The sequence below is a fragment of the Brachycentrus maculatus genome, unplaced genomic scaffold (assembly GCF_059751285.1).
Source record: "Brachycentrus maculatus isolate JH-2025_06_01 unplaced genomic scaffold, ASM5975128v1 h1tg000320l, whole genome shotgun sequence".
Classification (NCBI taxonomy): Eukaryota; Metazoa; Arthropoda; class Insecta; order Trichoptera; family Brachycentridae; genus Brachycentrus; species Brachycentrus maculatus.
Window position 1 is genome coordinate 35,414 of NW_028281069.1, and position 17,575 is coordinate 52,988.

General features: G+C 36.1%; 1 protein-coding gene across 4 annotated transcripts in view; it reads right to left on the minus strand.

The window, feature by feature from the left end:
* Positions 1-4,155: 4,155 nt before the first annotated feature.
* The window catches only part of mbc (dedicator of cytokinesis protein myoblast city), a 66,791-nt gene continuing 53,371 nt past the window's right edge, over positions 4,156-17,575 (minus strand). For all 4 annotated transcript variants that reach the window (XM_088268327.1, XM_088268325.1, XM_088268326.1 and 1 more), the window contains 9 exons: positions 17,029-17,196; positions 14,967-15,116; positions 13,950-14,062; positions 11,361-11,503; positions 11,137-11,214; positions 10,287-10,380; positions 9,720-9,890; positions 5,678-5,783; positions 4,156-4,855 (listed from right to left, as the gene is read on the minus strand). In XM_088268327.1, coding sequence (XP_088124453.1) covers positions 4,488-4,855; positions 5,678-5,783; positions 9,720-9,890; positions 10,287-10,380; positions 11,137-11,214; positions 11,361-11,503; positions 13,950-14,062; positions 14,967-15,116; positions 17,029-17,196 — 1,391 coding nt within the window. In that variant the 3' untranslated portion in view covers positions 4,156-4,487. The remainder of the gene's footprint in view (positions 4,856-5,677; positions 5,784-9,719; positions 9,891-10,286; positions 10,381-11,136; positions 11,215-11,360; positions 11,504-13,949; positions 14,063-14,966; positions 15,117-17,028; positions 17,197-17,575) is intronic.

Below are 17,575 nucleotides of genomic sequence, written 5' to 3' on the forward strand. Positions count from 1 at the left end.
CACATCGCTCACTCCTTTCAAGAACGTCATAAATCAAAAATTGACAATTTTCAGTTGTGCATGTTTTCGGAATGCCCAGAAAATGTACTATATCCCAGCAAAAGAGGCATATTTTTAACTTTATATTTACCCGCTACAGGGCAGAAAATTTTGTTTTTTTGCATTTTGAAGAAAAGGTATTGTTTAATTCTTTTTTTAAATATACTAAATATTTTTCAAATAGAATAAAAACCTTCAGGTTTTACCTTAAAAGATCTGTTACACAGTAAAAAGTTCATTAAGCGGGTTTATATTTATTTTTAATACATCGGTATTGTATTTTTAAACTTCAAAAACGTTCTCCTGAAAAATCAAGTTTTTTTATTTATGACGTTCTTGAAAGGAGTGAGCGACATGACACTTAAGTTTGGTTTATTAGGAATGAATGTTAGAGACATTTAACCTTTTAACCGCATCAACTATGTTCCTGAGAGACGCCCGTACGCGGCGGTATTTTGCCGTTTTTAAAATGATTACTTTTATCATGTATTTAGTTAAGGAACGATTTATTTTCCTAAACAAAAATGTTCAATGGGATTCATTGTGCCTTTTTGGTACTCTATAATACACTTGTGTCACATTATTCTTGAAATATATCGTAATATAAACAAATAAGATCGTTACATAAATAAATCAAAGCATTCATCGTGTGTCACTCTTACCCACTGGCGATGCGTAGCGTCGAGAGTGAGACAGATATAGGGCATGATTATGGCGCGGACTAATTACCAACCGCAAGAAAAATCAGGGATCTGTTATTTTATTTATCCTTGTGATGTTACAAATTATTAGTCAGATATTTCAACAGATGTCATAAGGCCAAGGATTGACGTATTATTTTATCCAAAGTTCCACACCATGAAAAAATCCCTCCAAGTTGAACTGAGGTTCGAAAACTTGGAGCAAAGTAAAAACACATACGGTTATGTCAGCCGCGTATGGAGCATGTTTTATGAAAACACATACGGTTATGCGAGCCGCGTGGATCCGGTTAACAATAAATCACTATTCCGTAAACAAAACCTGGCGGGTGCGGGGTGCAGGGAAGTAAGTGCACTTGACTTTTTCGGAGAAGGGCATCCATGCGTGGACGAATGTTTAGTTATCTAGGGTTAATTACAATAATTTAAATTCCATGTGAAAATAAAGTTCTGTATTTTTAATAAAAAAAAATATATATACAGTGGAATCTCTCATAATGACCATAATTTGTTACAGAATCTTACTCGCTAAGCGAAACCTTTTTGGTTTTGACTGGCTCAGAAGTCCCGGCTCACAAGCAAATGTCGCAAAAAAGGGACTTGCCCTTTTTCTGTATCTCGTTATGTTAACTTTTTCACTTTTTTTTTCTCATTATGCGAATTACTCATCATGACAGATGCTCGCCATAAAAAGTTCCACTGTATTATTATTTTTCTACTTATATCTTAACTTTGTTGAAGAAGTTTTGAGATAGGAGTATGGAAGTCAGGGTATGTACAATCTGGGTGATCACTTTGTGCACTGTGCAACATTCACCATTATATCCATGATTAATAATAATATTGGATAATTTATAGTGTCATTTTCGTAATATACTACCTCAAAGTTAAATAAATTCCAAATAGCACTTCACATTTTCCATCGTTAACTTCACGGTAGACATCTTCGGTTGTAAATTGAAAGTTAAGTATTTTGAATACTGAAAGCATTAACTTTGTGGATCATATTGATATATTATTTTGAGAAATAAAAAGACTTTGTGTTTTGATCCACTCACATTTTTATTGACCAACTAGTTTCGGCAACAACCTGTTGCCCTCTTCAGGGTTTAAAGTCATAAATTAAACCCTGAAGAGGGCAACAGGTTGTTGCCGAAACTAGTTAGTTAATAAAAATGTGAGTGGATGAAAACACAAAGTCTTTTTATTTCTCAAAACAATATTTGAAAGTTAAGTGATTAAAGCGGAAGCCGTTACTTTGTGCTGGGTATTTACACCATGGGTAAAATGATGAATGTTAGTGTGATTACTTAAATCGCTCAGTGACAGGTCATAACCCCTGTAAAAACCCAGACTTTCATATTCCAATCTCAATATGTTGGGAGTACCTCACAAATCTTGATAACTTAAATTTGATGATAATAATTTGGACACAAAGTATTGTAAAGAAGAAACTGCCAAAAGCTACAATAGTATGTATATTTGGCAATGTGTGTTTTTACACTACCTACCGTAGAACGGGGCTACTTGAACTTTGATGTGTTACTTGAGCCCAGTACAAAAAAAATATTAAGATCTGTATTTGGTCTACAATAATAAATGTATGGACATGATTCATTGTTTCCCTGACAGGTGACACTTATTGTCACGATACGTTCATTATTGTAGACCAAATACAGATTTAAATATCTTTTTTTGTACTGGGCTCAAGTAACACATCAAAGTTCAAGTAGCCCCGTTCTACGGTACATCAAGTGATTGAAACAATACAATACATATACATAAAATATAAATACAAATACATTTTAAAACTAAAATATGAATAGACAGTGTAATATAAATTAAGGTGATTATTTGATCATTTTTGTGTTTTTTTTTTATAATTAATTTGATACATAATTATAATTGATTTAGTAAATAATTTCAATTCAAATAAAAGTATACAAAATTTATCTATGAAAAATATAATAATTACAAGGACACGTCATTGCGATAAAAAATAAACATGATCTCAAAGGTAAAACTTATAACTAGTAAATAGATACAAATATTTTGGAAAGACAGAATATTTGTATTTGAACAGGTATTTTAATTGAAATCCATACTTATATACATACCAAAAAATGGGTCTGCCTAAAACCAGATTCCATGACTCATATTGGTATACATTTTAACATGGCGCTTCAAAATGACACAGAAATCACACTCACATAATTTTTAATTAACATCATATTCTCAGTTCAATAACATACCGTCGCCGTAAAATCAAAATTAAATAACTGCTTACATTTTCTGTTTATTTGTTTATTTAGGCTATTTCTTGGGTCCACTAAAATCTGTGAAATACGTTATGAATAAGTTATGAAATCAATTATTTTATATCGAATTGAATTGAAAATGCGTTTGAAAAGGTTAAATAGTGCAGCATCAGTTACTGACATTGATGACTATATTACAACATTTAAAAAAAAAAACAGGTACTTTTTTGTATGAAATATACTAAAATTAATAAATCAAAAATCAAAAACATGTCAAGCGTTTATTTCTCTGCTTTTTAAATTAAAATACTCCAAAATTCTACATCTATGGGTTCCATGACTAAATGTTTGTTGCATTGATAGCTGATCAAATTTTTTAAAAAAACAAATTAAATACTGACTTCTTTAAAGAACTTCTTCTTTTTTGTTAAAGAATGAATGAATACATTGTTTTGGGGCGGTTATGTCATCAACCCCGACCCTAATTTTACTCAGACAGTCTGCCGCCCGCCCTCAGTATACTAATCACAAGTAACCACATATCTAATTCCCATCTGTACAGTGTTTTTTGACGTCTCTCGCAAGTTCTACCACAAGTGAGCAAAGAGAACGCTTATAAGCGTCTCCCGCTCTCTACTGACAGTATGTAATAGACGATTTCAAGCGTTTCCCGCAAACAATGCTTTAACAACTTCAACGTTTGCGATGATCTCTTTTTTTTTTAAATGAATAACCCGTAATAGCGTAAAAAAGTGTAGAGACTACTTATGACATTATATGAGTCATTAAATTTCGTTTATATAGCGACGGTATGAGAGAAATACATATTGGAATAGATCATTTATTTTACAATATACTCGGCTGTCCAAACTTAAACACAGTAAGAGTTTTTTCTTTTGTAGTATGTTTTTTTTTTGCATATTTGGACTTAGTAGAATCTAGTTAGTCCAAAAATGCAAAAAAAAAAAACCTACTACAAAAAAATGTCTCTTACTTTGTTTTGAGTTTGGACAGCTGTACTCTCATTAATTGATTATTTGTAACCAAGTTATTGGTAATAAATTGATTATTATTTGAATGCATTAAAAAAAACACGACCAAAGACACTTTAGGTTACAAAATAAATCACCCTGAATCATTCACAAAACACCTTATTCTTTCTTTGCATCGTCAGTCTAAAAGCAAAATTCACTATGTACCTTTTTTATATGAATGATGACGATTTTTGCTCTTCAAAATTTCTCTTTTTTATTATATACATACAAATAATGAATATATTTAATATGTTTTTTTGTCCATCCTCTTAGTGCAGTGATTGGAGTGTTTGATACTTGGTTCCATTCCCAGGAGATTTAATATAATTTCATTAATTGATTCGGCAGTCACTTTGTGGTAAAATCTATCCATTTTTAATTTATGTTTTACCTATTAAATACCACCGAGTAAAACTCAAATAAAAAATATACAACATACACCAGACGCTTACCTTTCAGTTTTGCACGGAGTGCATCCGTTTCTTGGGCGGCGGAGTGGGCGCCTTCTCCTTGTGGTTGAGGTTCCTCCGGAGCGCGTGGGCCGCAGAGGGCTGCAGGGACTTGTAGAGCGCCGAGTCGCGCGGGGTGAACACCAGGTCGTAGTCCTGGCGGGACAGCACGGGGCTGGTGAGCGCGCTGCTGGCCTTGGGCTTGCCCTTGACGGGCGTGGCCACCCGGAAGTTGACGGCCTGGTAGTAGCTCTCCGAGGGGTGCACGATCAGGTTGGGGTTGTGGCTGGGACTGGACGTGTGGTCGCCCCGGATGGTCTTCTGCGGCAGTGGCGGGGGATCGTCTTCCGCGCTGATGTTGGAGTCTGTTGTACCTGAAGGAAGAAGGCCGTTTAGTTATCAAGTGATCAAATATTTTACTCACCATTTAACCTGTTATCCTGGCGGTCCGTTGTCCAATTACGCAACTTGTAACGGGCGCGAATACTGATTCACTCCGTGTCTTAAATTCATGTCGAGACACGTATGGATGACTAATACCTTTGTTGTTCGAAAAATATACGTCCATTTATATAATATAATAAACATATATTTCAAGGACATATTCATATGTCCCACCCGTACCCGATATTGTTTACGTTGGACGTATTTATGCCTCCCGCCCGGTTAACAGGTTAAGTTAATATGAATGTTAGTGCCTTACTCGCAAACTGAGAATTCAATCACTGGCCGACCCACTGGAGAGGTCACACGTCCGATTTTTTTAAAGAATGTATTTTTTTTAAGAATATAAATATTAAAAATGATATAGCGATAGATACAGTAAAAGCTTGTTAATTTGAAAACCAATCACTGAAATTTTGGCATAATTTGAAATATATTTTAAAATTTAAAATCACTTATCATTTTCAATGAAAACTGATAATTTGGTGAAAATTAAATTATGAGAAAAGAGGAGAAAAAAAACATTTATTGCAGTGTTTTTAAAGTAAAAATTTCTTTTGAAACACCGCTGCGCATCAACTTGTATAAATATAACAAAGATTTTATAATTTCGAGTAATCAAATTTTAAATTAAAAATATTTTACAGGTTACAGTAAAATCGCGAGTTTCATCTAATTCCTCGGATGTCTACACAAGTGCGTGAAAGAGGAGAATCACTCGGAACTTGCAAAGTCGGTTAGGATCACATTACCCGCGGAGTTCCGGTTGGAGTTGGTCTCGCTGGGGAGTGACTGCGGTCGCTGCGAGAGTCTCCGTTCCTTCTCTACCTCGGAGCGAAGCGGACGAGAAGGAGTCAACTGAAATTAAACATCAAATAATCAACTGTTACAATTCGTAATTTACAAATACCATGCTTAAGAGCGAAAGCTTTGTGATTTTAAAAATGAATAAAAAATATTGTAAGAATATATCGTGGGTGCACTGGCAAAAGACGTTAACTCGAAAATATGCAATTTTAACTTAATGAGTGCAGTATTATACAGTTTTCAATGTCTTTAAACTGGCAAAATTCACTAAGTAGTTTGAAATGTCATATTTATGTGGTTTTAAAAGGAAATTTAAGTTAAATAGCGGGTATTTTGTTCAGGCTAAAGGTTAAATAACAGAGATTATTCAAACAGGGATTTTATGGTTTTGCCAGTATACCCACGATGTTTCAACGCATTTCAGATAGGTATATTTTTATATCTGCGGACCGCTGGCGACGGGATTTGATAATTATATACATTTTTTTTCTTCATTCAAACCCTCATCTGCACCCAATGGTGCATAGGGCACTGTATCATATGAACACGATATAGACATTATTTTGATCGTTGTTAACACATGAAGGAAAGGTGATCAGCCTTCCGCTTCAGGTACCGGTCCAGGGTAATATTGAATAAACATAAGAGTGCAAAATTACATATATTTATTTGACCCCCCCCCCCCCGCATAGTAGCTTAGCACGCTTACCACTACACTATGGAGACAGACTTAAATTTCACTTGGTTAATACTACTACTTCATAAATCTATCGTGACAATTTTCAAACACCGTATATATTTAGTCAAGTCTAAATTTGAGAATTGTGTCCTTGGAATGTTTTATGAATTGAGAGTAGTAGCAGTTTCTCATTTTTATATATTAATTATTTGAAATTAAAATTGAGTGAAATTTAAATTAAAAATAGATCTATATTAGTACAGAGTGACTGAAAATTATTTATTCTATGTATTAAATGTTAAATTGAACACTTATTTTTTGAGTATACTTTTTTTGTATAGTTGTATTTTGTTGTTTAAAAAACTCATAAAAATCTATTTTGTGATTTTTTATTTTATTTTAAAGGAATATCCGGAAAGCACTTATTTTAAAGGCTTGGCTGCAGGTAGGATAGTAAGGTTAGGGAAGGTAAATGTGAAAAATACATCACAAACACCCAGACCAATTGAAAATAAATCTTTCTTGAATTCATTTTGCAATTGGCGGGAATCGAACCCGCAACCCCAGTTTCGCAGTCGAGCGTCTACCCAACTACGCCGCGGCGCCTGTCATGGTTATAGTTATGGCATTTTCAAAAAATGTGTTCATTATACAATACAATATAGTAGACTCAAAAAATCAGTGTTTAATTTAACATTTGATACATAAATTAAAATGGAGTTCTACAAATTTAACGGCAAATCTATAAATTAATCATTCATTTATTCCATTCAAGTAAAAATTAAAGCAAGTTTTTAAGCAAGTCATCACCCTATACTGGGAGAATTCTGGGATTAGTTGCAAAGCTTTGATTTTTAGTTTTTAGTTAGCGGCAGCTATCACAAGAGCCTTACTTTGTGTCCCCAACTTGCCATGCATGAAATATGGATGTACTTGTACGAATGAGGTGGGGTTATATCCTCTCTGCCTATACCTGCAGATACATTCCGTGATTCACAAACATCATATGGCTGATTGAAATACAGTGGAACCTCTCAAAACCAGTAATTCATATAACCAGCAAAAGTGAAGAAGTCGCTCCTTTAACGAGCGTCATTTCGCATAACGAGTTACAGAGAATGGGCGAGTCCCTTTTTCACGACATTCACTTGTAAGCCGGAATTTCCACGCCAGTCAAAACAAAAAATGTTTGGCTTAACCCATTGCACCACTAATAGAGAGAGAGAAAACCTTTATCCGTAGCCGAATGGTGCATAGGGCACTGCGTCATATAAAAGCAGTGTTATCTTGATCGTTTACACATGAAGGAAAGGTGATCAGCCCTCCGCTTCCGATACCAGACCATGGTGGTAATATTGAATAAATATTACAGTGAAAAAATCACTTATATTTATTTGACCCCCCTGGGAATCGAACCCGGGACCTCCAGAAATGTAGCCCAGCGTGCTGACCATTACACTACGGAGGCGGCACCACTAATAAAGATGACATTATTTGGTCATACAACAAACTTTTGAATTTTGACACTTTTTTTTTATTACGATAACATTAAGACATAAAGCATATTTTTTTAAAATTATGATTATTACATTTTATTTTGAAATCAGTAACCGAAATAATACTAATTTACGTCATTTTCATGAATAAAGTTATTGTCATTCAGTTATCATTTTTAAAAAAATCACTTCAAAGACAAACCGGTGAATCGCTGTGTTTGTGAGTCAGTGACAAATTGACCTTGGCCGACGATTTGCCGGCTTTGTGTTGCAATGGGTTAACGAGTAAGATTCTGTAACGAATTGTGCTCGTTATGAGGGGTTCCACTGTATATTTGAATTTGCATGCCAACAACTATCCACCGTTTAAAATTCAGAAATGGTTTGATATTTTATTTATTTATTTATTTATTTGACAAAGATGAGTGAATTAGTAGTTTGAGAACATTAAACAACATTGGTGATATCAGTGATGGATTTTGATGAAGTCGTCATACATATCGCTCACTCTTATCAACGTCATATTATATGAAAAAACTTGATTTTTCAGGATATCGTTTTTAAAGTTTAAAAATATAATAAAATGTATTAAAAATAAATATCAAGCCACTTATTGAACTTTTTACTGTGCAACAGATTTTTTTAGGTAAAAGCTGAATGTTTTTTCTCCATTTGAAAAATATTTAGTATATTAAAAAAAAAATATTAAACAATACCTTTTCTTCAAAATGCAAAAACAAAACTTTCTGCCCTGTAGCAGGTAAATATTAAGTTAAAAATATGCCGCTTTTGCTGGGATATAGTACATTTTCTGAGCATTCCGAAAACAAGCACAATCGTAAATTGACGATTTTTGATATATGACGTTGAAAGGAGTGAGCGATATTTCAACTGGGAATGCATGTTAGTTTCATGTAAAAATTCTGCATCTTTTTTCTGGTTTTAAACAGTTTTACAAAGAAACAAAGGACATCACAATCACAAGTTCATTCAGTGAAATTACGAAGTTTTAAACAGCATGACATTTGATAAAACACATACATATATTTAAAATAGGGATAAAAGGTGTCCTATCTGGGGCATGCGCTAAGAGGAGAGAAGTACGAGCTATTGTAATCTTAAAAGGCAAAATAGAGGGTCGACGAGGTGTGGGCAGAAGACAGATCTCCTGGCTCCGGAATATACGAGATTGGACAGGGATCAGGACCATCGAGGCGCTGTTTAGAGCTGCCTGAGACAAGGACAATTACTCTCAAGTGATAGTTGACGTCAGGAGGACTTGACATGACACGCACAGAAGAAGATAATTTTTTTTTTTAATATGTGAAATAATTCAGAAAACAATATTTTATAAGTAAAAAAAAATCAGCGTAAAATTTTCAACTATACATGTCAGCACAAAAATTTGTATTGAAAATGTGAACATTTCCATCACTTTGAATGTACACAACATTCGAAATTTACGTAATATGGTGATCAATCATGGATAGAATACAATTTGCAACAGTGCTTAAATTGACCAATGACAGGTCATAAACCCCGTATGCAGACACCCACAACCAGCCAATGACACATCATAAACCTCTGCATGCACACACCCATATTCCCATCTCAATAACGTCTTCATCTATGTCAATATATCAATGAAATCTTCATATAACCCCTTTAATTTTGGATCAACATACTTTTACTACTGCCAAAAAATTAAATACGGATTTTTGACAAAAACTGCTAATATCGTGAAAATAATCATTCACAAGGCTTTTTTTTAAATGGATAGTATTTTTCTGCAACAAAAAAGTGTCTCATTACCTCCTGCCTGAGTTCGACTATGGTGGTGGGCGTGATGGGGTCCACGGGGACGTAGGCCCCCTTGGCGCTGCCGTTGGACAGGGAGATGGGCGGCGCGGGGCCCGTGTACCACTGGCTGCCCCCCGAAGGAGTCGAGGGGGCGCTGTTCAGCGACGGCGGGACTATCTCGCTCTGGAAATTTAAATATATTATAAATATAATAATAATATAATAAAACCCTTATCCGCACCCAACGGTGCATAGGGCACTGCGTCATATAAACGCAGTGTTATCTTGATCGTTTACACATGAAGGAAAGGTGATCAGCCCTCCGCTTAAGGTACCAGTTCAGGGATCAAGATAACACTGCATTTATATGATACAGTGCCCTATGCATCATTGGGGTGCGGATAAGGGGTTTGAATGAAGTTGAAATACCACTATTCTTAAAATTACACATGTTTCCATGCATTCCGCAACATTTTCAAACACCGTATTGAAAATGATGCGGAATGCATCGAAATGCGATTATATGTTTCCCATTCAATTCCGCAAAAGTAGATTAAGATTTAGAAAATATAATCAAACCTTTCTCCCTCTCCGTCTATCCTTGTCTCTCTTTCTCGATGCGGGTAAACCGAGTGTGGCATAGCTGTTTGAGAGGCCGCTGCCCAAAGAACCCCTGAAAACAATGAAGAATATCAGAAATATGTTCAAACGAGGCGCATTTGGTAATATGCGTAGTCCTTCTGTATTATTCCCTTAAAAAGTTCTCTAACCCTTGGTTAATAACTCAAGTCTTTTCCAAACATAAAAAAATTTCCACAATACTTTAACCGCTTCATACTTTTGAACGAGTCACGTTTGCGCGCTAAATGCATTCCAATTTCTGCTAGCCCGCGCGATGCTCGCCTGTTTCCACTTGCAGCTATCTATTTTTATCTAACTTGAGCAACACTCGTCAAGGTTAGTCATGTATTTTACGAAGCTAGAATTTGCCTGCAGTTGAGATTGTGCGTATCTTTGAGCTGCTTTTTTTCATTTTTACTATATTGTGTTCACATTTTCGTGTATGTATAAATGCATCGTTTTATTATAAAAAATATATATTTCATATTGTGTCGATTAGAATTGCTTTTTTTTAAAATAAAATCCTAAATGGAGACTGATAGTGAACATGAAAATATTAATATTGAACATTCTGAAATTAATTCCATAGAATCTCTTTCGTAAACTTTGAATAAAACATTTTAAAAAACCTGATGTTTTTTCAAACACTCTTTATAAAAAAAATAAGCAAAAACCCTAGCATTAAGTGGTTAAAAGAATTAATAAACATATTGCCTTTACGCTATAGCATAAATTTTGTGAAATTATATTGAAACTTTTTATAAACTACGATATTATACAAACTTTTCAGCCCAACTGTTATATGTACCTGTTGACTTGCTTATTAAACTGGGATGTGAACGCTCTGAGTGAGTTGGCTTGAGATCTTCCCATTGATACTCCGGATCTGGAACAATCCAAGACATTTACATTTAATATTTGCAAATGCATCACAAACACCGGTCCTGTATGGGACCGGTGGGCATTGAATGACACAAATTTGCGGTCCCGTAAAGGACCACTGAGTGGCTAAAGGTTAAAGCAGGTACTCACTCCACACTGTGGTTGGTCTGCGTGGATATCTCGGACCAGCGGTTGTCGGCCGAGCCCTCGGTGAAGCTCATTCCCCTGCTGCCCAGCATGCTCATCTGCCTCCGCATGGTCACCATGGAGATCTCCTTCTCCAGGTCGCAGCTCTGGTGAACGGGAGACAATATCATCGGGCGATCAATGTGCGAGACAAGGATGCAAGAGAAGAAATTATAAATAAACCAGTAAATAATAAAGTATTGCAAATCGCAAATCCAAAATCATGGTTTTTGAAAGAGGTGAATGTAGATCCGAGTGTGAAATATTGGTAAATGGGGAGATTTCGGAACAGGTAGATGATTTCGTATATTTGGGTAGTATGTTTTCTAGGGATGGAAATATTGATAAAGACATAGAAAAGAGAGTGAATGCTGGGAACAGAATGGTGCACTAAAATCAGTTTTTACAAATAAAAATCTATCAGCGAAAGCTTAACTGGCAGTACACAATGGAGTTGGCAAAAGAAGGATGAAAGCAGACTGAATGCAGTTGAAATGCGATCCCTCAGACGAATGTGTGGCATAAAATAAGGAAGGAATGTAAGGCTGAGGTAAGCATTATCAATAAAATTAAGAAAGGTGTGTTGAGATAGTTTGGACATGTGGAACGTATGAGTGAAGAAAGAACGGTTAAACAAATTTATAAGAATGTAGTTGAAAAAGAAGCAGAGGAAGACCGAGGAAAACTTGGCACAATCTGGTATGTCAAATACTTAATATTAAAAGGAAGTCTCGCTACACTTATGGACCATGTGACAGTCGGGTGAAGATAAAGACGTAAAAAAACGCCCGTCCGAAATCTGTTAACCGTTTTACTGCTGAGCCTTTTTTCACATATCATGCCAAAATTGCAGAAGAATTTTAGAGGAAATATAATCTTTCAATTAAATGTGCACAAAATTGTGTATATTTTAATCAAATATAGAGGGATTTTTGTAATTTTTTTGGTTGTGCGTAGGGAACATATCAAACCATCATCATCAAACTCTTTTTCACACCCCAATGGTGCATAGGGCACTGCATCATATAAACACAGTGTTATGTTGATCGTTAGCACATGAGGTGATCAGCCCCTCGCTTCAGGTACCAGTCCAGGTTAATGTTGAATAAATATAATAGTGATAAATCACTTATATTTATTTGACTCCCCCACTGGGAATCGAACCCGGGACCTCCAGAACGGTAGCCATTACACTTCAGAGGCGGACAAAACATATCAAACCACTCAAACAAATTATGGAAAATGGAAAAATCTAAGTCGGAAGGAAGTTCCACGAAAGTATCGGTATCAAGATCCGTCCAAAGAAATAGAATCATCTTTAGAAGTTTCACTTTCACTACAAATACGCATTCTTCGATTTGTGAACATTCTGATTTCTTCCATACTGTCACTAAAAGAAACATTTTCCAAGTTCCACAGCAGAACAAGTTCCGCAAGTGTTTTCATTATTGCTACTTGACAAATTCGACATCGTATGAGAAAAATAAACAATTTTTACTATTAATTATTTTTTTTTAAATCTTATTTTCACCGCGATATACTTTTTTGACCTGTTAACCGGGCGGGATGCATATATACGTCAAACGCAAACAATATCGGGTACAGGTAGGACATATGAATACGTCCTTGAAATATATGTTGCGCCCTGGAACGGGCGGGACGTATGTTTTTCCAACAACAAAGGTATTAGTCATCCATACATGTCTCGGCGTGAATTTAAGACACGGAGTGAATCAGTATTCACGCTCGTTACTAGTTGCGTAATTGCACAGCGGACCGCCCGGTTAACAGGTTAAAGTTCATTTATGATTATTATCGACGAATTAAAAATGATTTGCGCGCGCGCACCGTGACACGTCTACACAGGTGGATATCTAAAATCAAACTGAGCAAAAGTTAATATTCCAACTATGTGCAGTTTTTGCGCAGTAACAAAGCGTCGATATATCGACGATCCGCAGTAAAACGGTTAGTAAAAGTGTGAAATGGATTAAATTACTTTGGAAGTAATCATTAAAATTGTTTTTATAATATAAAGTTGAAGTTGGTGTGGGGGCTAACCAAAAGGATAAGTGATGAAAGCCCTTTAGCTAACTAACTATCCATCACGCCGCCTCTCCACAGGGGTAAGCAGAGAGAATAGAACACCACACCACTATGTCTTTGAAAACTCTCTTAGTCTCTTTCACATTCATGCATCTCCTCATACACACCTGCCGATTATTTCGACTCATGACCTGACCACTTTCAAGTGTTTGACATACCTGATCATGCCAAGTTTTTCTCGGTACGGAATGCGAGTGTTTTTGCCTAGAATTTTCACTCATGAATTACATGAAATTATAGTAACTTCAAACATAAAGAGTAAATCCACTCACGAGTAGGCATAGGCTATGAAACTTAAAAAGTTAAAGCCTGAGTAGGGTCATGATAAGCGGTGTTGCACAAGCCGTAGCTAGATTTCAGAGTCACTTGAACGTTAGGTGATTCAAAAAAAAAATCTCGGTACAGCCCTTTAGTTGTTTGTGAAAGCAGTAGAGCGGGTGAGTTTACCTTTTTGCCGTACTTTTCATGGACGTGCGCCTTCATCTTGTCGAAACATTCCGATATCCGCTGGTGCAGAGGAGCCAGGGACTGCGGCAACCTGAGGCGGTGGACTTCAATTCCTGCACAAAATAAAACCATATATCCCAAGTCCTTACGATTGACCCCCCACTGTATGAAGAAAAGGGTACAATGTAGGATGGAGATAGTAGAAATAAATGTAACATTAACCCTTTCCAATCCCCCAAAATTTTAAAATATATAGGTAGACAGTTAAATTCCAATTAGAAAAAAAACATGTATGCTCTACTCCACATACTGTTGTAATAGATACAAGAGACAAAAATGTAAGCTAGCATTTTAAATAAATAATACTAATGAAGAATAAAATGTCAAATAACATCTGACATAGGACATAAGAGGAACAAATCGATTTCGAATCTTATTCGATATTGGACTGGTAAGGGTTAAAGGTTTATCAACATGTAACAACTTGCCTGCGCTTCACATTTGCACAAAAAAATTACAAAAAACACAAAATAATGTACGCGTGGCTATACGGCACAAGCACGTTTGAGTAAGCCTCATTGGCGAAAATCATTATCCGAAACACATTGTTGTCGGGCGATTTTTTCATCAACCCTGACCCTAATTATACTCTGCCAGTCTGCCGCCCGACCCTCAGTATACTAATCACAAGTAACCTAAAATACAATTCCCATCTGTACAATGTTTTTTGGCATCTCTCGTGCTCTACCAAAAGTAAGCAAATAGAACGCTTATAAGCGTCTCCCGTTTAACAGTATGTAAAATACACTTTTAAGCGTTTCCTGCAAACAATGTGTTAAAACTAAAAGTACAAAAAAATTATTTCATGTATTTGAACTGATGCGCAGCGATATTTTGAAAGCAATTAGTATTTTTTATGTATAAGTTCAATAAATATAAGTTGATATTCTCGAAAATTATCAAATTGTCACTAAATTTGATTTATCAAGGTTTGGCAGAGTATGAAAGAGAGCTCACCAAACTCCAGGAGCGGGATCTGCGATGCAATGAGGTCCTTGAGGGTGCTGATGAGGTTCCAGTGGTCGGGATGCGCCCGCATATACTCCTCCGTGAAGAAGGCCTTCTCGTAGTTCACTATGCCTCCCATCACGGCCGCATCCACCATACCTATGGATGACAAAAATAAAAGTCATCTCTTTGTGCCGGCAGTATTTTATGCCTCATGAATGTACCCCTCATGTCTCTTCTTCCAACCCCGAGGATTCCAGCGCCCCGGAAGGCCGCTGACGACCATTCACCGACTATACTCAGTGGAACTTCGAGACGCCGGACCGACCTGGGAGGAAGCCAAGGAGATGGCGCGTGACAGAGTGACTTGGAGACGTCTCGTGTTGGCCATATGCTCCACCTAGGGAGCGAACATGGAAAGAAGAAAAAGAAGAAGAAGAATGTACTAGGTTTTGTACTATATTCTTCAATATGTATTTTATAAATGCAAAATTTAAATGCATATAGTATTTTTTTTTATCATAAAAAAGTCTTAAAATGCACTGAAGTATGAATCCTCTTGTCAAATATGATGCTTGATAAAAAAAACATACAGTTTTAAGAGATGAATAATAAATAATAAATAATAAAACCCTTATCCGCACCCAATGGTGCATAGGGCACTGCATCATACAAACGCAGTGTTATCTTGATCGTTAAAACACGAAGGAAAGGTGATCAGCCCTCCGCTTCAGGTACCAGTCCAGGGTAATATTGAATAAATATTACAGTTAAAAAATCACTTATATTTATTTTACCCCCCTTGGGAATCGAACCCGGGACCTCCAGAACGGTAGCCGAGCGTGCTGACCATTACACTACGGAGGCGGACAAATACAACTACAACACTTAGTAAAAAATATGTACAGTTTCAAGAGATGAATACTCTTGTTAAATACAACGCTTAGTAAAAAATATGATGCCTGATTTAAAAATATCTTTTTTTTTTCTTCAGATTATATAACTAAGTAAATGTAACTAACTAAAATACCCAGACTTCCATACTCTTCTTCATCTATGTTGAGTTTGAGATGTCAAAAAATGTATAACGTATTCTGAAAGCTTGCGTGTGGATAAGGGTTAGAAAGAAGAAGTATGTTTGTGAAAAAAATAAAAACAAAAGGAAAAAATACATGTGGAAAAAACTATATATGTACAGTGGAACCTGTCATAACGAGCATAATTCATTCCAGAATCTTAATCGTTAAGCGTAACATATTTCGTTTTGACTGGCACGGTCCCGGCTCACAAGTGAATGTCGTGGACTTGCCTTTTCTCTGTAACTCATGCAAATGTTACTCGTTAACTCTATCCACGCGGCTCGCATAACCGTTTGTGTTTTTACAAAACATTCCCCACACGCGGCTGACATAACCGTTTGTGTTTTCACTTAGGTCCAAGTTTCGAACCTCAGTTCAACTTGGAGGGATTTTTTCATGGTGTGGAACTTTGGATAAAATAATACGTCAATCCTTGGCCTTATGACATCTGTTGAAATATCTGACTAATAATTTGTAACATCGCAAGGATAAATAAAATAACAGATCCCTGATTTTTCTTGCGGTCCGTAATTAGTCCGCGCCATAATCATGCCCCATATCTGTCTCACTCTCGACGCTACGCATCGCCAGTGGGTAAGAGTGACACACGATGCGTTCTTTGATTTATTTATGTTACGATCTTATTTGTTTATATTACGATATATTTCAAGAATAATGTGACACAAGTGTATTATAGAGTACCAAAAAGGCACAATGAATCACATTGAACGTTTTTGTTTAGGAAAATAAATCGTTTCTTAACTAAATACATGATAAAAGTAATCATTTTAAAAATGGCTAAATACCGCCGCGTACGGGCGTCTCTCAGGAACAAAGTTGACGCAGTTAAAAGGTTAAGGGAGCAACTTTTTCCTTTTTTTTTTGCTCGTAATGGGAATTACTCGTTATGAGAGGTTCAACTGTATGTGAAAAATAAACTTTGTTGTTATTTTATTATTAGTTGTAAGATGTAATGTATAAATCAAGGTTACCATTAAGCTTCCTCGTGAGGGGGTCTAGCGGCAGGGTGCGGTCGGCTCGGTGCTCAATGACCAGGGTTCGCAGCACGGAGTTGGCCTTCTTCATGGTCTCCACGGCCACCTGCAGCGGCGACATCTCGTGCGTTTTGCTCTTCACCACAGGACACCATCTCAAGATGCCTGCAAATGGCCAACAATAAATATCTGAGCAACTTGCAACTTAGAGCCATATCATAGTCGTACAGGAGAAGGTGACCAACTTACAAATCGGAAAATGTTCAGGAGGGCCATTTAAGTCACTTTTGCTTGGCAAGAAAATAAAAATCAATGCAGTTAGTCATTTTTAACAAGTCATTATATTATACTACCAAGTTTAAAATCCTTTGGGATTTTTTTCAGGACAATATTAAGCTAGTAAGATATCAAATAGTCAATGATTACGTTTTTGTAAAAAATGCACTTGGTCACTTTCTCCTGTATGACTACGATATATGGCACACAACTTTCAGTTTTCAAAGGAGGATTCTAAAAAGGACGCAGCAAATCTTGATCACAACTG